The sequence below is a fragment of the Amblyomma mixtum genome, chromosome 10 (assembly GCF_055824585.1).
Source record: "Amblyomma mixtum isolate Tamu chromosome 10, ASM5582458v1, whole genome shotgun sequence".
Taxonomy (NCBI): Eukaryota; Metazoa; Arthropoda; class Arachnida; order Ixodida; family Ixodidae; genus Amblyomma; species Amblyomma mixtum.
In genome coordinates, this window is record NC_143021.1 from 113,307,935 (window position 1) to 113,335,672 (window position 27,738).

General features: G+C 48.9%; 1 protein-coding gene across 1 annotated transcript in view; it reads left to right on the forward strand.

The window, feature by feature from the left end:
• LOC149326705 (neprilysin-1-like) overlaps nucleotides 1–27,738 on the forward strand; it is a 56,586-nt gene that overhangs the window by 22,922 nt on the left and 5,926 nt on the right. Inside the window, exons 5-6 of the mRNA XM_089562413.1 lie at nucleotides 15,178–15,297; nucleotides 27,467–27,637. Of these exons, the coding sequence (XP_089418539.1) occupies nucleotides 15,178–15,297; nucleotides 27,467–27,637 (291 nt within the window). The remainder of the gene's footprint in view (nucleotides 1–15,177; nucleotides 15,298–27,466; nucleotides 27,638–27,738) is intronic.

Sequence of the window (27,738 nt, forward strand, 5' to 3'; positions counted from 1 at the left end):
CGTGACCACGTGACACCACGTGACAACATGACGTCACAGCAGAGGAGAGATGGGCTGCCGGCTCGCGCGGTCGGCCGCGGCGGTGGAGGCTCCACATCAGAGGCGCGGCGGCTAACCACGTGACAACATGACGTCACAGCAGAGGACAGATGGGCTGCCGGCTCGCGCGGTCGGCCGCGGCGGTGGAGGCTCCACATCAGAGGCGCTGCAGCTGGCCACGTGACGCTACAGCAGCGGTATAAAGCTGAGCTTGCCTCGCTCTCCGGGCGAAGGAGTATCTGTCCTCGCTTCGGCGAGCGCGGCTTCGGCCGCTTATCTGTTTTATGAGCAGCGTCCGCTCCGGCGGACGCAGTTGTTGCTGCGACGCGCGTCTTTTCTTTCCTTTTTCTCTTTCCTCTGATTCTATAACTCTCCTCTATCTGCACCAGGCAGCGGTGGTGGCTCGGCTTGAGCCAGTAGGCAGGCCCGTGCAATTTCCTTTTCATCCTTCTCTCAGTCACAACAACAACAACTCTCCGGACGGAGTCTCTCCCGCGCGTCGGAGAACAGACGCTCTTTCGTCTGCTCTGTCCACCTTCACTCGACTCCCGTCCGACCCTCTTCGCCGCGGGAGCGGCCCTCCTCGCCCATCTCGGGGAGGGCGCGCTCCCTCACCCTGGCGCGCCGCCACTGGCGCGCGCGCCATCGCTCCCCTCCACTCCTCGAGCTCCTCGCGGAAGCCCCGCCCCCCGGGAAATTTCTGCTCTCGACGGCCCATCACTCGACTGCCAGCCTCAAGCGGAGCAAGACGCTCGCGGCCGGGCGTTCGTCCGCTGCTCTCAGCGTGCCATCGCTTCAACCACAGCCATGTCGGCCTCCCGCTCCACCTCCAGACGCAGCTCCAGCATGGGCTGCGACCCGAAAATGTTCCTGAGACACCTCGAGGACAGCGTCCAATACCTGCTTGCAGAACACGAGCGGAAGCAGCGCCTTTTGGACGGGGCCTCTTCCATGAGGAGGGCCAGACCCCGCAGCCCCTCCCCACCGCCCAAGGATCCCGAATTTTCGCCTACCCTAACAAGGCTCTGTTCTAGGGCAGCGGAATTCCTGAAGACGCCCAAGCCGGCTTCCGTGCCTCCACGGAAAAAGAAGACCAAGGGTAGAAAGGATCCCACACCAGAGGCATCTCCGACACTCAGCCAGTCTGCACTTAGTGGGCCTCTCCAGCCGGCTGCAGACCCGTCGGACGCGCCATCCACCACCTTACCCTCTCCGCCATCATCAGTACCCCTTCCTGCGTGCCCCGACTCAGCGACATCACCCCCTAAAGACACCATCCTTTTGGGAACCAAGGAGACCAGCCCAGGAACCTTGGACCACCCCCCGACCGTCCACTCAGACGGGGAGCACCCCTCTCCTTGGGCACAAGAAGACGACGAGGGGTGGACAACCAAGAAACCCCGCAGACCCCGTCATCGCCCACTACGCCCTCCCCTCCCACCGGAGACAGTGGACAACTTAGTAGGGACAGTGCTCTTCCGTCCATCTAATAAGGGCACATCCTTCAGAAAGTGCAACAAGTTCACCATTGCTGCGGAGCTGTCCTCCACAGAAGGCGTCGCCTCCGTGAGGGTCAATCCCTCACGGAACATCGTAGCCGTGGATGCTGTCACCCCGGAGGCCATCACAGCTCTCCTAGCCCTACACACCCTGGCTGGCATTGCTGTACGAGCGAGACCTTGGGCGGACAAGGGCACCTCTACAGGGTTCATATATGGCGTCCCTGCTGACCTGGAGGATGCCGATCTCCTACCAGCCCTGGAGTCACCAGTACCCATCTTGAGTATCAGGCGATCCCAGGGCAACGCCCTGCAGCTACGCTTCAGTGCGCCACAGCCACCATCCCATGTGTCGCTCTACAAGCTCAGGATGCCAGTGCGACCAGCCTTCCCACGCCCCATCCAATGTGGTCGTTGCGGCCGTTTAGATCACGTGACAGCCAGCTGCACCCTACCAACCCGCTGTCTCCGCTGTGGCCGCCACCACGAAACCAGCGCCTGTGATGCCAAATCATCACGGTGCACGAACTGCGGAGGACCCCATTCCGCAGACACCCCCACCTGCCCTCGCTGGCAGGAAGAAAGACGAGTAGCAGCAGCCGTGGCATCCGCCACCCAACCTGTCTCTCGGAGAGCCGTCAGGACTAGCCTCCGCACCCAGGAGCGCACCTACGCACAAGTCGCAAAGTCATCACCACAGGCACTCCAGCCTGTGCACGAGTCCTCTGACCCAGGCTCTTCCCATCCCCAGAGGGCCGCAATACCTTCCCCCCTGGGTGGTCAACTTGAGCATCTCACGGCGACCCTGGCAGCAACCCTTCAAGCCCTGACACTGCTCCTCCCAGCAGCTACCCAGCCATCACCAACCGTGGGGCAGGGACCGCAGCACACCAACCAACATGGCTAGCCGACCACTGGCGACCCCTCGTACACGGGTAATCCAGTGGAATTGCCGTGCCCTCCGCCCCAGAAGAGCGGAGCTCATCAGCCGCCTGGAGGTGGATTCCCTACCCCCATACGTCCTGGCCCTGCAGGAGGCCTACCTCCGTCCAGACGAGGCTCGGCTCCCGGGCTATGTGCTCCCGGGCATACTACAGTAAAACCTCATGGCTCCTGAACACCTGCGAGGCAGACCCCTGCCATGACCACCTCCACCCGCCTAGAAGATCCAGAGCCGTCCTCTTCGTCCGCTCTACCCTCCCCCAGGCAGAAATCCCAGTGAGTGATGGGTTGGTGGCCCCTATGCAGTGTGTATGCGTAAGAGTCGGGCTGTCAGGTGTTGACACGGCTGTCGCAAGTGTCTATGTGCGTCCCGCAATCCCATGGGATGCTCAATCCTTGCCACAGCTGGTCAGCCTTATAGGCGGCGACTGTCTGCTGTGCGGGGACCTCAACGCGGCTCATCCGCGGTGGGGCTCCCGCAGGGCAGTCCGCCGTGGCCGAGACCTGATCGCCGCTCTGCGTGGTACATCGCTTCATATACTGAACAATGGGGTTCCCACGTTCGTCCGGAGGGGTGGTGTCCGCTCATGCATAGATCTCAGCATCGTGTCACAACGGTGTGTATATGAGTGGGCCCCCTCGCCGGACACGTGGGGTTCTGACCACTACCCCATCGTACTTGCCCCCAAACCTGGGAGGAGGGTGGACGGGCGTATCTGCAGAGTTGTTCACTGGGACCGCTTCCGGCAACTGCTCCACAGGCTCCCGCTCCAGGGAAACGTCCTGGCTCACGTAGAAAGATGTGCCACCGCAGCCTCCATCACCTGCGAGGTCCCACCATCTCAACCTGTCCCAGACCTGAAGCTCCTCCAACTCCGAGCCCAACGGCGCCAAGCTGAGAGGAGAGCCCTACGGACAGAGCGGCCTGAAGATTGGACCACCTACAACCGCCTGGATGCACAGTGCAGACGCACCCACAACCGCCGTCGAGCAGAGTCATGGGAGGGGATCTGCGCATCTCTCGTGGCCACCCGCAGTCCGGCAAAGGCATGGCGCCTCTTCCGCTCGCTACTTGCCCCCCGCATCCAGCTTAACCCACACCTGGCATTCGCTGTGGCAGAGGGAATCACCACTCAGGAGCTGGCGGAACGCCTGGCTAACGTCTTCTTCACCTCGGAAGAACCACCTCCATTCACACCTGGTCCTCTTCCACTAGGGGCAATACAGACCCCTCCCACTCAGCTGGACAACATAGCTGCTATCTGCAACTCCCCATTGACAATGAGAGAGCTCTCGCCGTCCTCCAGCGTTCAAGGCGTCACACGGCCCCGGCATCGACGGTATCACATACCAAATGCTCAGGAACTTGGACAATCACCTCCAGAGCAACCTCCTGACCACATTCAACACAGTCTGGCAGACTGGTCAGCTCCCAGCCGCCTGGAGGACAGCCTTGGTCGTCCCCGTACTGAAGCCAGGCAAGCCTCCAACAGCACTGTCGTCTTACCGACCAGTAGCCCTAACTTCCGTCCCGGGCAAAGTATTGGAAGCCATGGCCCTCGACCGTCTAGAGTGGATTGGCCACCTAACCAGCTTCTTCCCGGAGCAGCAGTCAGGTTTCCGGCGCCATCGCTGCACCGCTGACGCCATCGGAGACCTTGTCTCCACACTGGAGGATGCAAGGCACAAGAAACAAATTGTCTGCTTGGCTCTCCTAGACATCAAAGGCGCATTCGACCACATCCTCCACGGGGCCATTCTTGATGCTCTCACCTCCATGGGCGTCACTGGCCACCTCCTGCAGTATATCAAGGGTTTCCTGCCCGATCGTCAGGCCCTGGTCCGCCTGGGCACCACCACCAGTACGCCACGGCACATTTATCGAGGAGTTCCCCAGGGGAGCGTACTCAGCCCCCTACTCTTCAATTCAGTCATGGCCCTTCTACCCAGGCTCCTTCCACAGGACCTCCAGCTGCCAGTCCGCATAGCCATATACGCGGACGACATCGCTATCTGGTGCCAAGGTCCTCGACGACAAAGGGTCCAGACCATACGCAACGTCCAGCGGGCAATCGACATTCTTGCTACCTTCCTTGGAACAGCAGGACTGAGCCTTTCCCCAACAAGGACAGAGGCCATGCTCTTCAACAAGAGGGTGGGCGCCCGCTCTGGCACTACCTTCCTATCCATAGAGGGCCACTCACTTCCATGGAGGACAGAGGCAAAGTACCTTGGCCTCAGGATCGACAGCCGTCTCACCTGGCACCCTGCAGTTCAGCACTACCTCAGGCAGGCCTCGAGGGTTCATGGAGCCATCCGTTCACTCCTGGCAAGAGGCAGGGGCATCACCACCAAGCTGGCTCTCCGCCTGTTCTCAGGCATGGCCGTGTCCCAGTACCTCTACTCCCTCCCACTCGTCCATCTCACAGAGGCCCAGTACCTGGCTATTGAGAGGAAGCAGCGGGCCACCATCCGCCTCTGCCTCGGACTCCCCCGTACTTCCCTCGTGGCTGCCACCCTGGCTGAGGCGGGCTTTTGGACCATGGAGTTCCTCTCCAGACGCACAGCCCTTCGTCATGTCGAGCGCCTCCACAACGCCACAGATGGCCGTTACCTCCTCGACCGCCTCCGCACTAGGCCGCACTCCCGCATGGGCCAGATAACCGAAGCCTTCGATCAACTCGTAGGGGGACAACCTGAGGCAGTACCCCTCCCACCCCGCCCGGACCAGGGCCACCTTTACACGGTACAGCTCTCCCTCCCCGGATCCCGTACCAAAAGCAACACTCCACCATCTGGCCTCCGTCAAGAAGTGGCCGCACTCGAGCACGACCAGCCTGCCGGAGCAGTCCATCTCTATACTGACGGCTCTGTCGTGCCTGGGCCCTGCCCGTCTGCCGCAGCAGCCTGCACTGCCCCCTCCCTCGGCTGTAGCAGAAAGTCCAGGCTACCTTTCGTCGCTTCTTCGACCACAGCGGAACTGGCAGCCATACACCTGGCAGCCGATATCCTTATGGACACACTGGAAGTCCGTGTTGCGGCAGTCTGGACTGACTCCAAAACTGCCCTTCAACTTCTCCAGAGACCCTCCAAAGGCACCCCCATCGTCAAGAGACTAGCGGCCAGGCTGGACGCCATCGTCAATAGAGGGACCACCATACACCTCTGCTGTGTACCAGGCCATGCTGGAATACCTGGCAACGAGGCAGCTGATGCCCTGGCAAAGGAAGCACACAACCCCTCCACTCCACTCTCAACGGCGTTGTGTCCCCTGGACCTGGCCAGGTCAATCACCGACCGCCACCAGCTCCTTGAACACCCCGACCCCAGGGTCGCTGAGGGTCACCGCCTCGGCCTCACCCCTTCTCCAGCCTGCAGCTACTGCAACAGCCCTATGGAGTCCCTGGAGCATCTTCTTTGCGAGTGCTCGGCCTTCTCAGCTCACAGAAACAAATTGGATGCAGGCTTCCGCCTTCTGGGTCTACCCTCCTCCTCGCAGGAAGATCTCCTTTTCCCTGGAGGATACCACCCCATCAAAGCCTTCCAGCTCCTCCTGACCTTCTTGGAGGAGACAGGTCTCCACGGTCGTTTCCAGGCCTAAAGAGCACAGCGAGTGTCATACGACACACTATGCGGCGGCGCGCTCCTCTTCTATCCTCTCTTTTCTCCCCCTCCCCCCTACCACTATCGGCACGCTGGCAATGGGCGTGGTGGTCTGCCAACAGTATATAGGCTCGTGCCCTCCCCCTTTCCCTCTTCAAACCACTCACTCACTCACTCACTCTCCGGGCACTTACGAGGCGGCCAGGTGCTGGGATGCCACCTAGAAGCAGGGCTGATTTGAACGAGAAGCGAAAGCTTCAGCGTGCCACAGAGACCGATGAAGAGCGTGATGAACGTCTGGCTAAGCGGCGTGCTCAATATGCGGCTCGGCGACAACGTTCTACAAAAGGAAAGCCATGTATTACCAAGCCTAGCCATCAATATGCCTCGCATCTGACTAGGCTTAACCTTAATTAAGCCTCCGCCATTTTTTGCTTATGGCTCTGTGCAATCTTTTTTGTTTTTAAAGATTTAGACTTGATCTCGCCTGCACTCAAGACTGACATATCTGTGCATTCTTGTGAACTATATATCAAACAGCATTTTCAATAAAATTGAATTTCAGACACTTTTTCATGTTTCGTGATCAACATACAAATTATACGAACATAACTTGCGGAGTATTCGATTCGTATTCGATTCGCTGCTTTCACTATTCGATTCATATTCGATTCGATTTTTAGCTGCATTATTCGTATCCGATTCGATAGCAAGAGTGTACTATTCGTATTCGATTCGGTTTGGAAAAGTACTATTCGCACACCCCTAAAAAACACTTTTAGATCTAAAAATTGTAGACAGTTGTCCTGTGGTATTTCAAAGGTAGAATTCAGAGTCTTGGAGCAAATAAAAAACTTCCACAAGACTGAGTCAGCAACCGTAGAAACATTCTTCAAATCTCTCTTGGTCGTCCGTGATTGCATAGAAGTAGCTGGCGCAGTGGTTTTTCAAAACACATGTGGTGTTTCAGTGGCTGGGTTTTTAGAGTTATTAAGCATGTATTTGAATTCCATGGTAGTTAGTTTTGAAAATGGGTGCTATGTTCAAAAACGCGGGATATGTATTGGGTCTTGTGTCGCCCCTGTTTTATGCGAGATATTTTTAGCTAAATTTCACCGAGACTTGAAGGCTGATCTTGACAACCATAGCATTGTAGGTATATTCAGATACTTTGACAAATATCTAGTCCTTCTACAACTGGATTTGGAGAATGATGTTTCTACGGTTGCTGACTCAGTCTTGGGGAAGTTTTTTGCTTGCTCCAAGGCTCTGAATTTTACCCTTTGACTACCACAGGACAACTGTCTACAACTTTTAGACCTAAAATTGTTTTTTACTAATGACAAACACCTTTGTTGCGCTTACATGCCGCGTTCGAAAAAAGCTTTGTTACCATTTGACTCATCTCATTCTAAGCTCGTAAAACGTGGCATGTCATCTTCTTGTCTAAGATAAGCCCTTTCGAAGTCATGCACGCACTGGGTCAAATCCAGTTTTGACCACCAGGTTGAACGTTTGGAGCGAGCTGGATTCCCGAGTTCAGTATTAGTTTCTGTAGCGGAGTCATTGCTTACACAATTGAGAAGGCTTCAGAGGGCTGTCGATGTTCCTCACCTCAGGCTGGCAAAAGAAAAAAGGCCTTTTCAAGTCCTTTCATATGTGCACAAGCTTTCGCACACTGTCAAAAGGGTGGCCGACAAGTTCGGAGTTGATGTTTTTACAGCTCCTTTGAATTGTCCCGCCTGTGCGCCATGACCAGCAGGTGCCAGGGTAAGAGAGCAATGAAGAACAAATATGTCACGAAACACAAAACTCAATTTGTGTCCTGCACTGTTGGAGTGGTGTATAAGGTTCCACTTAGCTGTGGGTCTGCGTACATAGGCCAGACAGGGTAGCGGATCAGGCTAGTTGGCGCACTTTTGACATTTTTCGAAGCGCTCGTCCCTGTCTGTTCCCTCTGCGTCCTTGTTGTTTTAGCACTTCGAAAAATGCCAGACAGGGCGCTGTCCAAAAGACAGGCTCAGAGAGCATGCCAATTACCTGGGCTCAAATGGAGGCTCCAACCTGTCACTGCATTGCCTTAAATCCAAACACTACATAGACAGGAATCGGAAGGAGGAACAGCAGTGCCGCCCACTCCTCCGTTCTACGGTGGTTCTCGGGAGACTTTCCGGTAGGGTGGCCCGGGAAATTGTGGAGGCCCTCGAGATATCTACTACGGAAGGCGTCGTGAGTAAGGTATCGGTAGCCCTTCTCAAAAATGAACTTGAATTTCTTCGCGACCGATAACACGCTTTCGTGTTGCTGTTTTTTGGGCATTTCCGCTGAGTTTGAATTGTTTTGTGCCTATCACTGATGCTATATTTGCTGTACCAATGTGCTCCCACAAGTGTTGCACTGGCTATGCTACGGTTTCGCCCTTTCTGCTTTTTAAGGCTATGTATAGTTTCCGAAAATGCAGTTGGAAGTTTGCGCTCGTGTGTGTGTACATGTTCCTCCCTCCGTCTTGTGTTATTCTGCGCAGAGCTTTCTTGAATATGTCGCTACACCAACTGGCCCAACGTTCTGTTCTACTAAAATGAGTGAGTGTTAGACTAACCCCTGTTAAGCTCACCAAACAAGCTGTTCCAACGTTAGTCTGTTAAAAGCAAAAGTGCGAACAATAAGCGCAGGACATAGTGTTTTACCAGCTGTCAACCAACTCGCGCACTTTTAAGCGTGAAGTTCCCAGACACCCTTAGAATGGGGCGGGGGGGGGGGGGGGGGGTAGCGGTCTCGGACTCAAAGGAGATGCCTTCGACTCAACGTTTCAAGCTCAGCAGAGACCAGCTACCAAGGGACAAGAGATTTTGGTCATTTGGTGCCCAGCTTTCACCGGTCACAAGCCAGATAATGGGTCGGAGCCGAAGGTTCACAAACAAAACACATTATACAGGAATGAGACGATACAGAGGATTTCACAATCACTAGTACAAGCGCATAAAAATTGATTAACAAAACAATGCAACTCGTCCAAAGTTACATTCGAGAGGGATTACAATACAAAAGATTTATCGCACCTAAAGTGCACTAACACAAGAGAGAGGCAAACAAACAAAACACAATTTGTTCACCGGGCACTGCGAGAGTCCGACGATCTTTTCCCCTAATCTTCACTACACAATATACCGGCACTATAGGAAAAACAGAATTAGTGGTGGCCTCCTCATAGCTATTAAGAACATATTATCATCGTCTCACATCAGCACCGACGACACCCTCGAACTCGTGTGGGTATGCTTGAACAACAAGGCAAGGAAAATTGTTCTCCGCATTTGCTACAGGCCACCGGATAGCGACTCATTCTTCTGTGACACGCTTGGCCGTGCCTTAAAAAGCATCAAAAATAAATTTGCTAACTACCCTATCTTTTTATTTGGTTATTTCAACTTCTCGCACATTGGCTGGCCCTTACTCTGAGTGCTCAATAGGTCATCTTCCAACGACTCAAAACAATTCCGTGATTTAACACTTGACCTCAACCTACGCCAAGTCCTTACATGCACAACAAGAGAAAACAACATTCTTGACTTACTCCTGACAACTTCCCCTGACGACGGAAAAGTTATAACCGTTCTACCAGGCATTAGCGATCACAACCTACTTCACATCCGTCTTTCTTTACCCGTTATGAAACTGTCCTCATCAAAAAAAGTGATGAGAGACTACAAAACAGCTAATTTCGATGCCATCAATCATGCTTTATCAGAATTGTACAGCTCTTTCCAGACTGCTTATCAAACTCGCTCGGTTTATACCAACTGGGAACTTTTTAAGACAACGGTCCTTTCGTTGAAAAATGAGCACATTCCGTCGTTTTGCGTAAAATCCGATTCTAACAACGAAGTGTTTAACAGAGAACTGAAATGGCTTGTTAATAGGAAAAAACGGCTTTATAGAGCTGCTAACTTGCGTAACCGGCCCGGAGCGTGGGAACGGTACCACCAATGCGCGAAAGAATATAACGAAAAATTAGCCTCCGCCAAAAAGGTTTTTCTACCGACCTACATTCTATACTCATTTCATTCTTATTTCATTTCTTTATTCCAGATTTTCGAGGAAAAAGCTCAGGACGGCGAGAAAAAAGCAGTGCTGCACCACTGCTTGACAAGCCTCGCCGCCCCTGAATGTTGGCAGCAGCACATGATGCACGAAAAAAAAAGTACATAAACATGGACTGACGTATGAGCATTTAAGGGCATAAAATTGAAACAACACTCGGTACAAAATAACTCGGCATGACAGCACATATAGACGAACACGTCATATATTGATAATAGCAGTTGTTACTGCAGAAATAGAGATTACATTTCTATACTATGACAAACAGCATTTCGAGCGTGGTGCTTTCCAGCAAAAAATAAAGCTTTAGTTAGCAGTGCTGTTAGATATACAGGTTGCGAATAGAAGACAGTGACATGGTACTAAGTTCATTAGACAAAGGTGTGTTTAGAAACCGAGGCAAGATAGACCCGAGCATCATGAAACCATAGTTGGTTCTGATTAGTGGAGTTGCATACGAGCCACAGCTTCTAATGTCATAAAAAGAGTGGCGAGGTGTAAGTGCGACAAGATTAGAGAATCCAACCCAAATAAATTCTGGCGCATTCTTTCCCCTAAATTACGATCGAATCGAATTGAACTTTTAGACGCTTATCGTGATCCAATAGACAGTAAAAGTGCGCAACAGTTCTAAATAAATATTTTTGTTCAGTCTTCTCCACAGCTGCTTGCAGTCCAAATACTTCCCCAACCACTTCAACAATGCCCATGTCTCAGATCACAGTCACCGCGACGGGAATACAAAATCTATTCAGTTCTCTCAAGACTTCATCATCATCTGGCTTTGACCACATAAACAGTAAACTACTGAAAAACACTAGTCTAGTCTCAAGCCAGATACTGCACCGAATATTTACACAATCATTAGAATACGGAAAAATTTCCGACGACTGGAAGATAGCCGAAATCATACCTACCTTTAAAAACGATGACCGCACAAATCCTTCTAACTATCGCCCTATTTCTTTAACGAGCATTCCTTTGAAATTTAGCCGCCGCGGTGGCTCAGCGGTTACGGTGCTCGGCTGCTGTCCCGAAAGACGCGGGTTCGATCCCGGCCGCGGCGGCTAGAATTTCTTTGGAGGAGAAATTCTAGAGGCCCGTGTACTGTGCGATGTCAGTGCACGTTAAAGAACCCCAGGTGGTCCAAATTTCCGGAGCCCTCCACTACGGCGTCTCTCATAGCCTTAGTCGCTTTGGGACGTTAAACCCCAGAAACCAAACCAAACCATCCTTTGAAACTTCTTGAACATGTTATATCGTCCAATCTAGTGAACCATCTGGATTCAGTTAACTTCTTTTATCCTCACCAACACGGTTTCCGTGACAAGTACTCGTGTGAAACGCAATTGGCTGAATTCACACATGCCATCCTTCCCTTAATGGACGACAACCTTCAAATAAACGCCATCTTTTTAGATTCTTCAAAGGCCTTCGACCGTGTTCTGCACTCACACATGCTCACAAAACTCTCTTCCCTAGGCATTCCTGACAACCTTATCACCTGGATTGAGACATTTCTTAATGGACGCATGCAGTTTACCTTAAGCAATGGTTACCGTTCCACCCTCACTGATGTTACATAAGGTGTCTCCCGGGCGTAGGCTTATCACCACTGCTATTCCTAATTTACATCAATGATCTTCCACTTAGCATAAACTCCAAGCTAAGACTATTTGCAGACGACTGTGTCATATACATCCCCATTCGTCATCCCACCGACAGTCACCTCCTGCAAAAAGACATTGATGCAATAGCTACATGGTGCGACCGATGGCTCATGCCTTTAAACCTTGAAAAATGCCAACACTTGTCATTCTCTCGCAAGCGCGCTGTAATCGAGCACACTTACAGCATTAACACGGTTCCGATTGCTCCAACAACATCCTACAAGTACCTTGGTTTACATCTTACATCGTCACTCTCTTGGGTAACTCACGTCCAAACGATATGTTCCGATGCCTCACGTGTCTTAGGTTATCTCCGGCGAAACCTGAAATCAGCATCTCCAGATGTTAAAAAACTGGCTTATCAAACATTCGTCCACCCTAAACTTGAATTCGCATCATCTATCTGGCATCTACCTCAAGCATACCTTTCCGCCGAAATCGAGGCCATCCAAAGTCGCGCCGTCAGGTTTATCACCTCAGAATATTCCAAGAAGTTAGTATCACTGCACTCAAACGCTCTCTTTCCCTCCCATCACTTGAATCACACCGCATAAGCTCACGTCTTTGCCTGCTTCACCACTTCTTCCACCATCCAGCTTCAAGACACCCACTTCTAAAATCCCCGATAAGAACTTCAAGTCGCCTTAGCCATAGCCACCCCATAGCCGGTATCATTACCCGTACAATAGCAATGAATAGTTCATTTTTCCCCAATGCAATAACACTCTGAAATGCCCTACCTAACGACACAGTTTTATCCAACGATTCAAAGTCCTTTCGTGCAGAACTCGCCCATCATCTTCAGAATACGTAAATACTTTGTCATTTTTACCATCTTTCCTCAATGATTTTCATCTGTGCTCGCTGCCGCAAGCGAATTTTTTTCTTTGTATGCTTTCACTGCACATGTAAATCCTTTATCCTTTTCTTTATTTTTTCTCTTTAGCTTTTGGAGTTTATAGTGTATGTTCATTGTGCGTGCGTTTTTTATGCTTTTTTATGTCAATTGCAGCCCCTCCTTAAGTAATGCCCTCGGGCCTTTAAGGATGAAATAAATGAAATTCAATCAGAGGTTCACGACGATGCTCTCCCGCTGACTGGCGCACGCTGCCTCGTTGGGCCTTGGCTGGGCGAGTGGTGTTGTCCCGGGAGTCGAGCGGGCGCGCTTCTCTAAAGCTTAAACAGTGGCTCGAACTAGTCGACAGCGGTCAACACCCTTCTTATATAGGCTTGCTCACGTCAGACACAGTATTGGCTGTGCAGTCTCCTTCTTATTGAGCCGGGTGCGCATCCTCATTGGTCAAAAGCCGGGAGTGGCTTCGAGGAGCATCGAGAAATTTCGGTCGTGGCGCCGCCGCCGACACGCGAGTGAAGAGGTGGAGGGCATGTCTTAGCACACGTAAGGCTACGCCCTCTCCGCCCGTTTCGAGTAGAAGCACCTCCGACATTCTAGAACAATCGACGGTAATCCCCCCGCGCGCCGCGTCGTCGAGCTGTGGTGGAGGGGGCAGCCACGCACACAAGGCTAGTCGCTCAGCAGGGTTTCCTTCTCCCCTGTTTTACTACGCTCGCCGGCGAGGGCCGTCTGCGCGGCGCTGTTTTGTTTTTTGTTTCTTTTTTCAAGCATGCGCCGAATTTTGTGACACCAGCAGTCCATGGATGACTTGGATTGAAAAAATTTGTTTTCAGTCCCTGGAATATCAGCCGGAAATCCATGCTAGATTTCTGAGAACACGTAAGCAGGTGATTTCTAACCAAATTAACTGTGTTAAGGCGGAGGCTTGGGCAAGTTGGTGCATCATATGTAAGTAAAATAGCGCTAGACACGGAACAAAGGAAGAACAACACACCACAAGGCGTTACTAGCAACTCGATTTTCGCTTACGGCGGAATAAAAATCGAGTTGCTAGTAGCGCCTTGTGCTGTGTTGTTCTTCCTTTGTCCCGTGTCTAGCGCTATTTTACTTACATATTCTAACCAAACTTCGTAGCTCCTGTGCTCCTTGCGAATGACTGCATTTGCCTAAAATATAAACCGGAAGAGAAGCTTGTCGAGCGAGAAAAGGGCGTGGTATCTACGGGAAATGCGGCAATGTTATGCGAAACCGTAGTTTTGGTGCAGACCTCCTTGTCCACTGCAATCCTATCCGGTCGCCCTTGAAAAGCAAACGATGCTCCCGAAGGCCCAAGTCGAAGGTTAAATTCCAGTTTAGGGAAAGAGAAAGGGCTCAATAGAACGCACTTATTTATACTTAAGTCCTGTTTACTATGCTCTCTTTAAATGCATGTATCCTTCCAAAGTTTGCAAACGATGAAACACGATTGACTTGACTGTACTCCACATATACGTTCTTGTTTGAAGGTCTTCGAGCCAAGTTCTAATTTTGGTACATTTAGTGGAGCACTTACGGCACGTCTGAAGACCAAAAGGTTTTGAAAACGGAGGCCAAGAGTTCGCTTTGCGGCACAAAAACATAGATCCTTGAGGATGGCACAAGCGCCCTGCGACACGGCTGAAAAACAAACAATGGTGCCAGTCTTGAGTAAAGCAGTATTCGTGGTCGGTATTCTTTCATTTTCTCTTGTCTTTCTCACTCAAGATACGCACAATGCACTCAACTTCTCAGCGAGCCCAGAGGAATTCGTTTCGCGAAGAATTCACTCGGGAGGCACCCTGCAGCATGAAATCTGCTTCTCGCAAACGCCGAAAGTCACCTTCAGGGCCTATCTAAGGGTTATTTCTCTCATTTCCATTGTGTAGTTGCAGTTGGGTTCACAGTTATTGTGAATTTTATAATGTGTACTTTCTTTTCGAGTGACTTTTCTGTAATGACTGCTTTTGAGTGGAATGGACTAGGTTTGATTTATGTCCGTCATACTTATTTTTTGTACATTATTGATTATAAGTTTCTCTCCTGACTGGTTCTGCATTTTTCTGGTGGATTCTTCACAGGGTTTCGTTAAAACAGATTTTATTTTGCTCAAATATTGGCACGAGTGTTGTGCACAAGTTCAAATGGCATGTTGAATTGTTTTCGTTCTAAGTGGTTTGTATGTGCTTTTTCCTTAGCTTATGGTTTGTTTATTCAGAGTGCATCGCTATCAACTTTGTTATGGGGTCAGGGGACCCAGCCAGGTACCGGTTTTGTACCTTTTGTTCCCGGCCCTTAGTTTTCTGTACTGAGAACTAAATTGTTAATAAACTCCAACTCATTTGAATTCGCGAACAGAGGAGGATCGAAAATTGAGACCGGCAGTGCCTCCCAGCAGCTCACGAAAGTGAATTCTGGTAGATATACATTTCTTTATGACGCTTGCTTCCAGGACTACGAAAACACAACGGCATCGGTGTGGAATTCGCGGTTCGGCGAGTCGCTGGGCAAGATTCTCTCGGGCAACCGGAACAATCAGCTGCTGGACGTCCTTGGGTGGACAGTAGTCCAGGTGCGTATCCATTATTATTGCGAAAGCAATACTACTTGCACTTTCACGCCTTTGCCGTGCCGCGGCCCGTGACCACCATCGTGCCGCGGCCGTGACCACCATTGACCTTCATTTGACCTTGAATGCACTAGATTGGATTACATTGGATTAGATTACATTGGATTGGACTGGATTGGATTAGATTAGATTAGATTGCATTGGATTGGATTGGATAGGAGTCGATAGGAGTGGATTGGATTGGAGTGGATTGGATTTAGTGTATTGGATTGGATTGGATGGGATTGGATTTGATTGGATTGGATTGTATAACCGATGCATCACCACAAGCCTAACCACAAACACCACCACCAGCTACACTACCAGCTGCACCATGGCGTAGGTACGGATATTGCTTTCGCAATTACTGGGCTTAACCAAGCTAAGCCACAGCGAATTTTTCATTCTTTGTCACTAAGAGTGGCACGGGTGCTACTCTATACTTCCAGTTACATACAGCATGGGTTTGGATGCCCAGGCGAGCTTGACTCAGTTTCAATTCTGGAAAAATATAATTTTTGCACTTTGAGTGAGTTTATTGCCTCCGCCTTGATTTACGGCCACTGCGACGCAGAGGCCTCCTCGTGCTTCTTAACTCCGAATATCTGTAATAATCGAATACATTAATGAAGTGGAAGGAAAGTAAAAATTGAATTAAGCTCTCGATGCCATCAGGCTATTTTAGTACGCATGGAGCATAGTGGAAACGTAGGTTGAGAAATTCACGCTCGAATTTTCTCTTGTGCTGTTCTCCTGACTACTCTATTAATGCTCTAGCTTCTGCATGTAGTGCTTTCCTGAGCTTCAGCTCATGTCGTTGCCCTGCGCAAACATAATGAATGAGCTATTTCGCTCATTGACAAAGCGACTGGTACTATTTGGCGCCAAAGTGCCCCTGTTGTCCCACATTTCTGCTGCTATGACAAAGTAACGATGTGCGCGGAATATTTAGTGGAACACTGAGAATAATTTGAATTTACCTCCATCGGCAGTCTACTCTATTCTAATCGCGAAGAACTCAAAGAAAACTTAAGATTTTTAATCTACAAAAGACCAAAAGCGAAATATATGCGCATCGGCAGATCGCAAGCAAAGTGCGCGCGTCCACAACCTCTTCTGAGTGCGCATCCGGGGGGCTACGCTACCCCAACATTTGCTACAAAACTGCGGCAACCCGTTCTTTTCGGTCATGACGTCATGAGTTTTGATGGAAGGGTGGGATTATTTTTAAATCCGATCTGTTCGCACATAAATGCGTCTTTTGCTGCTGTGCAAACGTCAGAGTACACAGAAAGAGCCAATGAATAAATATTTACTCAGAGCAATAAAATTCCAGGATGGAAGGGTGTCAGACATAGCGCCACGGTCTCGCCAATGCTATTGACCGCCTGTTTAGAGAAAGTGTTCCGAGGCCTGGATTGGGAGCAGTTTGGTGTAAGGGTTAAGTAACCCAGGGGATGAAATGCAAAGCATTATAAATGAGTTAGGCATGCAGAGCAGAACGGTGGGTCTACAAACTAATATGGAGAAAACCGAAGTAATTTTCGACAGCCTCGGAAGGGAACAGCAGTTTACAATTCGCAGCAAGGGGCTGGCAGTGGTAAGGGAATTCGTCTACTTAGTGCAGATAGCGCTCGCACATCCGAATCGCGAGAGCGAAGCAACCACGAGAATTTGAATGGGGTGGAGCAATTCGCAGCAAGGGGCTGGCAGTGGTAAGGGAATTCGCCTACTTAGTGCAGATAGCGCTCGCACATCCGAATCGCGAGAGCGAAGCAACCACGAGAATTTGAATGGGGTGGAGCACATATGGCAGAATATTTCAGATCATGAATGGCCGTTTACCAATATCTCTTAAGACAAAAGCATACAACAGCTGTATCTTACCGGTATTCACATATTTGGCATAAACGTGCTGGCCAACGAAAAGGGTCCAAATTAAACTGAGGACGAGGACGGGGTCTAGTTGGCTGTACATGTAGCATGTGCACAACCAGCCCAAGGAAAATTTTTGGCAGACACGATGTACCAGCCCTGTTCACAGCGCCTAAAAAACTTTCAGGACTGTGTACAAAAGTGAACAGGGAAGGTGAGGCCTCCTTTGACCCCTTTTGCAGCATCAAGCACGAGAAGCGCTTTGTGGATTCCGATGCCGACGGCGTCTACTGCATACGATTGGCCTGCGGCTTGCAGTACGTGAGGCAAAAAGGCAGATGTTTCAACGAAAGGCTGAGGGAGAACGACTACAAATGAGGACTAATTAATCACGCGGGGAAGTTGGCGACACATTGCCATAGTTGAAAAGATTGTAGGCCTTTATTCGAAAGCAATTTTGTTGTAGCCCACTCAACTAAAAAAACTGAGAAGAGGTAATCGAAGGAGAGCAGAAAACTGGGCTTGTTGGTTGATATGCATACTGAAAAAATTTCGCACAAACACAAGGACTAAGCAGAGACAAACACAACGACGAGCACTACTCACAACTGATGTTTTATTCCAAAAACATGCGCATATAAATAGGAAAAACAAAACAAACCACACCAAGCTATCAAGAACATCACATGTCACACCCTGTATACCCGAGTGATTTGGCCAAAAAACAAAAGTCCCTATCAGAAAGCGGACGGAAGTCTGGCTGATGCATTTATCTCCACTGATACGCATATAAAAGGCTTCCATGAGCTTTCCGCACAAGTTGATCCCTATGCCTGAACAGAATTGTTGCCTTGTCGAAGAGCGGTGTGCATTGCATCTTCTTATCGCTCGCACCACAAGTGCGGCAATGTTTTGGAAGGTTGTCAAAGGAATCTCCCCTCTGTAATGTTCGGTGTTCTCCTAATCTTTCGTTGACGCATCACCCGGTTTGGCCGATGTGCACTGCACCACAGGATAGCGGCAACTTATACACAACTCCCATGGCACAAGGAACGAACGGGACTGTGTGTTTGATACTGCGCTCATTTTTTTCTTCCTTTCCTTCTGCCGCCTTCTTTCTTCCGGCTGCTCATCTGAGAACAAATTGATTCCAACTTTCTAGGGGCGGAAAACACTACAGGAACGTTGTAACGCCCGGCTACGTTCTTACGCTCATGCGCCAACCTGTGCACGTATGGTAAAACGGCGACCCTTCGCCTGTCTGTCTCCCGGAGTTTGGGCCTCGACCCTGCCTTGATCCAGCTTGACAATCTCCCGCAAGCTTCCACAATTGTTTGCTGAGGGTAACCACTCTCTTTCAGCCTTTCCAACTGAGACAACACTTTCATTGATGACATGTGGGCACGACTTGAAGATGGCCATTGTAAGGCAGGAAGTTACTATCCTGTTCTTTATGACTTTGGAGTGGCCGGATGAGAAATTAAGCAATGGCTTCTTGGCCCTAGGATGGCATGCCCAACATACGTGTTTGAGGCGAAAATACAATGACAGTTCTAGGAACTGGAGCTTTCCGTCTCTTGGTATCTCAACTGTAAAATTGAGACCGGGGCCACACTCTATAAACAATTTGAGCACGTTGACAACATTGCGTTGCTGGTTAGGTTCGGAAGAAAACGCTAAATAGTCATCTACATAGCTACATATTTTCAACACTAGGCCATCTGATTCTGTTCTATGGGTCTATCTACCTTAGCCAGAAAAATGTTGCTAAGAATGGGGGCTACGCGTAACCCCATACAAACACCAGTTCGCTGTACGAAAAATTTCCCGTTCCACCCTATGACCGTGGACTTAAGATAAAACGTGAGTATTCTAAAAAATACCTAACAGATACACCACATCTGGACACAAAAGCAGCCTCGCCGTTGTGCTCCAAAATGCATTCCTGGACGCTGTCCATTAGCTCATTCTTCGGCGCTGAGTAGTACAAGTCCTCAATGTCCACGCTGAAAACGGTACACTGTCCTCGGTTACTGTTGCTCAGAATACTCACCACTGCCTCACAATATGAAACGATTAATGGGTCCTCCACAGTCAGACTCCCCAGATGTTTCTGGAGGTACATGGCCATCAGTAATTGCCAGGTATTCCGTTCGGAAACGATTGCTCGAAACGGGATGCCTTCCTTGCGGGTTTTCGCCGTGGAAAAAAGTGGCTAGCTGAAGTTCTTGAGCCTTCTTTATGCCACTCGCTAATTTCTCCAGGTTGTGGTGGAGCAGCAATGCGACAGCTTCTTCCTTTACCTTCTTCGCCTTGAAGCCAACCTCTCTGAAATTTTTCGTGATAGCTGCCTCTGCTTTCTCCGCGAACAAGCCCTCAGGTCTATTTCGCGGCTTTCGCGCAGTGAAGTCCAGGCAAGATGCGTCGAGGAATGCGTCGACGTTGTGGAAAGGACCCATGAGGGGAAAGAAAAAAATGCCCAGGCCTAGCTTGGTTAAGCCAAGAATGCGTAGCATATTGCGTGGTCTTTTTGCGCGAGGTATTGCTTGGACACACTCGATTTTCTCACCAGCTTTTCCTCCGTGACGTATAGATGGATGGATGGATGGATGGATGGATAGGAGCGCCCCCTTTGAAACGGGGTGGTGGCAACCGCTACCATGCTGAGCCGTCCTTTTCTGTTTTCTATTTTGTTTTTGTTTTTTCTGGTCTTCTTTTCTTTCCTTTTTTTCTTTTTTTTCGTGGTATGGCGACGTCACGTCACGTGGTTTGGTGGCTGCCCGGCCGCGCCCAAGGGCTGAACTGAGTGATTGCAATATGCTACGCATGAAAAGTGGTAGCCCTCAGCGGCTTGTCGAATTCTTCCGAGTTGAGAGTCATTTGCGCGGATAAGCGAGGAGGGTTTGTGCTCTTTCCTGAGTGCTTGTTCGCGGAGAAAGCCGAGGCAGCTATCACGAATAATTGTGCGGGAGCTTGTGCGGAAGCTCATGGAAGCGTTCCATATGCGTGTCAGTGGAGATAAATTCGTCAGCCAGACTTCCGCCCGCTTCTCTGATAGGGAGTTCCGCTTTTTGTCCAAATCACTTGGGTATAAAGGGGGTGACATGTGATGTTCTTGATGATAGCATGGTGTGGTTTGTTTTGTTTTTTCCTATTTATATGTGCATCGTTTTGGAATAAAACTTCAGTTCTGAGTACCGCTCGTCCTTGTGTTTGTCTCTGCTTAGTGCTCGTGCTTCTGCGCAATTTTTTCAGTATAGATAATCGAAACCTTCACGATTAGAACTGCCGGAACCTATAAGTGCATTAGAATTTTCATTGTCACTGTCAGAGAGGGAGGTCAAACTATAGAAGTTGTCGCGCTGAATTTTGTTCAGCGTATCTTTTCGCGCAAGATGTACCCTCGCTTAACACAAACGTCGATTCCGCGTCCTGCACTGATATTACACCCCCTGAGTCACAGAGTCACAGACCATGCTGCACAGTGTGTTTGCAGCAGTTCGAGATAGGTCGTGAACTGCTTCTTAAATTTGTCCCAGACCCAGCGGCTGACCCCAAGGGCGCTAATGTCAGGGGAAGGCACGCGCTCTAGCGTTTGTGTCAAGCGTGCTAAAGGTGATACAGTCTTTGTCAAAAATATACAGCCCAAAGGTATCGCTTCTAGGGTGTTCTGTGTAGCTCTTTGTGAATCGCCTGTGTTCCGAATTTCTAAAAGGTGAGATCGGCTCATGTACTTAGCCATACCAAGCTAATTACTTTCAGCGGTGATATAGAGCCTCTATACAAGGCATAGACGCAAACCCGTTGGACTGTGTATTTTTGACAAAGGCTGTACATATCGCTAGCATTTTCTTTCCGCGTGCTCGATTTGTTTTACTGCACTTTTAATCCATATTAATCTGTTCTCCCCTTGTATTATTTTTGTATTTCTGCGAATCTCTGTACTGTTTTTTCATTCCTCAAAGCTGCTGGTACGCCGCTTTATCACTTTGTGATGCAAGACGCGACCAGATTTATCTCGATTGACCGCATCCAGGCGGGGCCATTTCTACGCTGTTCCCATTGCTGTAGTATCTTTGCATACCTTATCTCGAAAGTTCGCTATCAGCTTTAAATTCAGCACGGCCGAGAGCGGCGGGCATTCTGTTCGACGACCACCGAGTACGCCGGTCGCTACGCCGCCGCCAAGGGATTCAGTGCATTGCGGGCGTAAGTCAGCCCAAATAAAGAGCTTTCTTTAGAAGCAATATTCACTGCCTTCCTACTCTCTTGACTGCAGTCACCACTACGTGACAATAAGTTCTTTGCGTAGGCTTCTAACCGCGTGGCACATGTCTTCTGTATAAAAATGGAAAGCCTTCGTTACTTAGTAAGCAGCTGTCAGTTCGCGGTCCGTCTTGTCAGTGTCTTTCTTTTCTTCAGTGTTCATCTCGTAAAATGTAGCGCGTAACATGCACCTTAAATTGGGAACCACGCAGTGAGCTATGGATAGTAAAATGATAGGCTTAATGATAAGAGACCGCAAGCGGACGGAGTGGGTGAGGAAACGAACGCGGCTTGATGAGATCCATGCCGAAATTAAGAGGAAGAAATGGCCTTGGACAGTGCATGTAATGAGGAGGAAAGACAACCGCTGGTCCTTAGGAGTAACGGAGTGAATTCCAAGGGAGGGAAGACTAGCGGGGGCCGCAGAAAGTTACGTGGGCAGATGAGATTAATGATTTCGCAGGGATGGCGTGGCCACTGCTGGCTCAGGACAGGGTTAATTGGAGAGACATGGCAGAGGCATCTGCCCTGCAGTGAGCGTAGTCAGGCTGATGATGATTAGGTTCACCCTCAGTGCCGCTGCCTATAGGGCGTCTTGTAGAAGTGTGTGTAATGACATTGAAATGACTTACACTTCAGTGAGATGACCACGAAAAGTGAACAGTATGGTGCTGTTTCCTCTTTCAAAATAATACAGTGTGGCTCGTTATACATCTCCAGCGTTCCTAACCCGTTCAAGGTGACAGCAACTCTGACGCTCGTCCCTTCCAAGGTTCGAATTTTCGCGGTTGCTGCAAGAAGCAAACTCCGTTTGAGTGTTTACATTTCGCAAGGGCTCTACGTCCCGAAGCTGCGCGTGGGCTATGAGGGATGCCGTAGTAGAAAAACTTCTACCGCCCCGGGATCTTTAAAGTGCACTGACATCGGACAGCCACACGGGCAGGCCTTACAACTGGCCTGTGTCGACATATATGACGTCGGAAGACACTGTCATTTTTTCAAAACATATTCCTTCCGATCTACAGCGCCTTCAGCGCGTACCCACGTGTCTTACTGAAGCTGGACTACAACTCAACTTGAAAAAATGTTACTTCGATGTTACGAAGGTGACAATATTAGGCCGTGTCATCTCTGAAGACGGTGTTCTTCCTGACCCTGCCAAATTTAGCGCCGTCACTGACTTCCGCAAAACCGACCACCTTAAAAGAACTTCGCAGTGTAAAAGTGTTTATTCCAAGCGCAGGTCGGTGTACGTAAATTGTCGCAGCGGCGTAAAGAAAGCAGCAGAACTTGAAGGCATGCAGTTCTCACACGACGCAGACGTTGCCATGCTAACAGAGACCTGGCTAAGCAATGAAATATTTGACAGTGAATTTGTACCCAACGACAATCAAGTCTTTCGTAGCGACCGCGGCAGAAGAGGTGCAGGAGTGGCAATTTTAATGAAATCATCATTACAACTTTTCAGGATGCCTGATGCTCAAGGCATTGAAGCCATATTTTGCAAAACATTAACAAGCCAACAGCCACAGAAACCAAGGGGCACAGGGGATTTTTTAATTAATTTATTTATTTTGTAGTGTTGATAAATTTAGAATATTAGAGAATATGTTTCGCTTAAAGCTAATTGATTAGAAAAACAGAAGAAGAAACAACCACATGCCGCCGCTGGGATCCGAACCCACGACCTCCGAATTACGCGTCCGGTGCTCTACCGCTGAGCTACGGCGACGGCTGTCAAATCTTCTGCTTTCTCGGGTATTTATGTTTACAAATAACCTAACCTTGGGAGTGTTCACCAGCGCCACCCACGTTCTTAAGCGGCGGACGTGGCACGTCTTGAGTTACCGCTGATGTGACGTAGAACGTCATCGAACGGCGAGGGTGGAAGCTGTATGAAAACCCTCTTATGCTTCCTATGGCGTCAAGGCTGCCAGAACCGAGGCCCTCGCTAAGCAATTAAACAAACAAGGGAAGGGCATATGGTTGTTTTTTCTTCTGCTTTTCTAATCAATTAGCTTTAAGTGAAACATATTCACTAATATTCTAAATTTATCAACACCACAAAATAAATAAATTAATTAAAAAATCCCCTGTGCCCCCTGGTTTCTGTGGCTGTTGGCTTCTCTCATATTTATAACGAGCCCCTCATTCCCCTTCCCTTGTATACTTTAACAAGGTTCGCTTTGTTCTTGTTGTTTTTTACAAGCCTCCCAACTCTTCTGTTACGATCTTGGAAAACTTAAAAGCATATTCTCATTGCCATGTGAAGAGAGACGACAGAATAATACTGGCTGGTGATTTCAATTTGCCTAACATTGACTGGCATACCTTTTCATCACACTCTGCCCATAACGCTGATACTGTAATGCTCGACATCGTATTCACATTTGATCTGCGGCAAGTACTAGATAATTTTACGGAGTGCGAGGAGCCGCAAGATCAATTCTCGATCTATTTTTTGTAAGCGGTGCCATCCGCAACTTCGTAAGTTGTGAAGTCACAAACAGAATATCTGATCACAAAGCTGTGCTGCTGAGCTTGTCAAATGTGTACCCAGGTCGTCAAACTAGCGTGCAATTTTCTCCCAGTTTTTCGCGAGCGGGAGACGAATCTATTGTGGATATACTTGATTCATGTTTTGATAAATTTAGGAATAGCACTGATAATGTGAGTAGCCTATGGCTTGCCTTTAAAATGATCGTTTCCGATTGTATTGACCGTTTCGTTCCCAAAATTACAAAAAAGTCTGTGTACTGTAATCCATGGATTTCTCGGGAGATGCTACGCTTGGAGCGAAGGCTTAAAAGATTAAAAAAGAAATCAAGCAGAAATTCGTCATTAAAACCAATTGTGGAAGCAATTTCAGAGCATCTGCCTGGGCCACATAGGCCTGCAGTATTTTGAAATAAAAAAAAACTTAAGCAGAAAATAATTTGCGACGAAGAAAAATATTATGGAAAGCTCCTGCCTTCGTTGATTAGATCGTCTCCTGTGAGATTCTGGCGCCAAATCACGTCCAAATCTTCTTCCACGAACGAATTCATGGTAGACGGCAAATGTGTGCGTGATAAGGCTGTTGTTTGTTCTGCGTTCAACAAATTATCTGAGTCGGTATTCACACAGGACAATGGTTGCCTGCCCAACTTTTCTGCAGCCTTCCCTGCCATATCTGATGTAGTAATTTCAGAGACGTGTTTTTAACTTGCTTTTGAAATTTTGATGTCAACAAATCACCAGGTCCCGATAACGTACCAAACACTTTTTTGAAGCGCTATGCGGAGTGGTGCGCAAAATACTTGACAGTAATATTCACCAGATTTTTACATGACAGTTCTTTACCGGATGACTGGAGGACAGCCGCGATTAAACCTCTACACAAAACCGGAAAGAAAGTACACACCGAGAATTACCGACCCATATCCCTAACGTCGACATCATTTTTAATTTTAGAACATATAATTCACAAACATATATTAGGTTTCATGAAAGAGCACAAAGTAATTACCGATTTTCAGCATGGTTTCAGGCGTGGATGTTGTATAAGCGCACAGCTAGTTGAAACTGTGCATGACATTGCTCAGTCGATTAATCAGGGAAAGCAAACAGACGCAATATTCATGGGTTTCCGCAAATCATTTCATAAGGTGTCACATAACAAACTAAGTCACAAATTAAGTTATTATATTCATAAAGACCAGATACTTACATGCATTAGAGCTTACCTCTCAAACAGGTGTCAATTCGTCACTCTAAACAATATTTCTTCTAGCAGTGTCCGGGTTATGTCTGGCGTCCCCCAGGGATCCGTTTCGGAACCACTCTTACTTCTTTTGTTTATTAATGACATTGTGGCAGATCTTTCAGTCCGCGTGAAGCTGTACGCGGATGACTGTATTTTGTATCAAGTGGTGTCTTCAGTTGACGACCAGGCGCGTCTAAATAATGACCTATCGAAGGTGGTCGCGTGGTGCAACAAATGGCAGATATGCATTAATTTAGAAAAAAAAAACCCGTATTTATGAAAATTACACACAAGAAAATACCTCATCATTTTGTGTGCGGTACTAACAACAGATCATTATTAGAGGTACAGAGTGTAAATTTTGGGCCTATGGATTACTGACAACCTTTCTTGGTCGAAACACATAGGAACTCTTTTTCTTGAGGCGCTCACTAAAGTCATTCCCACCTAGTGTTCGTCTACTGGCGTACAATTCCCTCGTCCGTCCGTTACTACAATATGCATTTGGGACGCTTCCACGTTAACAAACATTCAGTAATTAGACCGAATAAAGCATAAAGTAGTTAGACTTTGTTTTTAACTCGTATGGCTGTGCATCTGTAAGTGATATGATTGAAACAGCGCAAGGCCGAAGGCCAAAGAAGAGAGCGGAAGAAAGGAGGAAATGGACAACACAGCACTGAACTAGCAACTGACATTTATATGGCACGCTGCGCGTATAAATACATTCAGGCACCAAAATAGAAAACAACGCATAGAGCTATTATTTATAACTTGCTATTTATAACTATTATTTATAACGCATTTATACGCGCAGCGTGCCAAATAAATGTCAGTTGCTAGTTCAGCGCTGTGTTGTCCATTTCCTCCTTTCTTCCGCTCTCTTCTTTGGCCTTCGGCCTTGCGCTGTTTCAATCATATCATGTACAACCAACTCGCCCATCAGCTCATGCTTTCGAGCATCTGTAAGTGAGTTCCTGAGGCCAAGTGAGATACCCCCCGTCGTTGAGCGCAATCGTGTTTGTCGATTAAACATTTTCTTCCAGCTCATAAAATAAAGTTCATAATTTTAATTACTTTTCTTACTCCTCAGGTTATAACACAAGACAAAGATATGCACTAACAATAAGCTCTTTGAACGTGCGAAATAACTGCTTTAAATATTCTTTTTTTTTCGAGGAAAATTACTGATTGGAGCAAACTCAATAGCGAGACTGTTAATCATCATTCTTTACTGTGTGTAGTGGCAAGCGGCTAAATGCGCCGCTTGCCACTAGGCGTGTAATGACGGCAGATGTGAGAATTTAGTGCCGTACCACTGCGCTTAAAAATTAATGGTCATGCTCTGCAAGAGCTTTCTTGAATGTGCTAGCAAGCAGTTTACCACAGTAATGACTGTTTGGCTATTTTTCTAGCTACTGCAGACATCTCTTGTTGTCCACCCTCCTTTTTTAACTCATAACTTCTGCTCAACCGCCGTCTTGTTGACACCGCGTCATTCTTCTTTTGTGGCTTTTATTCCAAACAGTGGCGTGTTTGAGACACGCCAAGGAAGTTCCCGTTTTTCCTGGTGGCGCGAAGCTGATGTGATTCGGCGACGCGCGGAGGTATAATAGGGAAGTGCACGGCAGCTTTCCATGACGTCAACGGAGCCGGAGTTTGTATACGTCAACCACCTTCTGTTCGCTCAAGCTACCTAGGATGGCGTCGTGGAAAGACCCACCGCATGAAGGAATGAGCGAACTAAGGAGAGGCAGTGACGTCACATTTTCTGGAGCCGGCTCTCTCCCCCCCCCCCCCCCCCCCCCCCCCCTTAATTGGTCGCCGTCTCAGCGCGCTTGCACGTGCTCAGCAGACAATGCAGCTGTGCTCAGCTTTACTATTGGCTGCGCCGGCGGCCAAAGAGCCAAAGTCGTTGTGAAAGCGCGTCACTTCCGGCACGCTTTCTGGCTTGCAACTAGAATAGCAAGGGCATTTCCCGGGTTTTCCTGCCTCCATGTTCAACCGCCACTATTGCTGCCTTGTCGCACAGACTTCCACCAGGTAACACTGCACTCGTCGTGGCTATGCAATAAAGAAAAAAACATGTCGTGCATATAAGGTTCCTCGCTTCCAAAGAGACATTTCTGGGTTCGAATCGGGCCCGTGGAACTTTTTTTTTCCTGGCATTGTTCTGCTTACGTTACGCAGAAGGACCACAGACTGTAATGCCGGCTCATTAATCCAGAGTGTTTATTTGCCACACAGATGCTGGGCTGGGCAGCGCATCCGCTCCTCGCCTACCTCCGACTGGGCGGCGAAGTGGACGCCAAGAAGAACGCGCCTCCTTTCTGCCTGGCCGCCACCGAAGCCGTGCTGGGCGAGGCCGCCACGGCCCCCATTCTGGCCACGCACCTGCCCGAGAGGAACCGCTTGCAGGTGGGTGTTCCGCCAACGGCTTAGATTCAAAAATCTATTTACGAAGGCGCTGGAATGTATACAGTTTCGGGTGTTTAGCACTCAGAAAGCGAATACTCTCA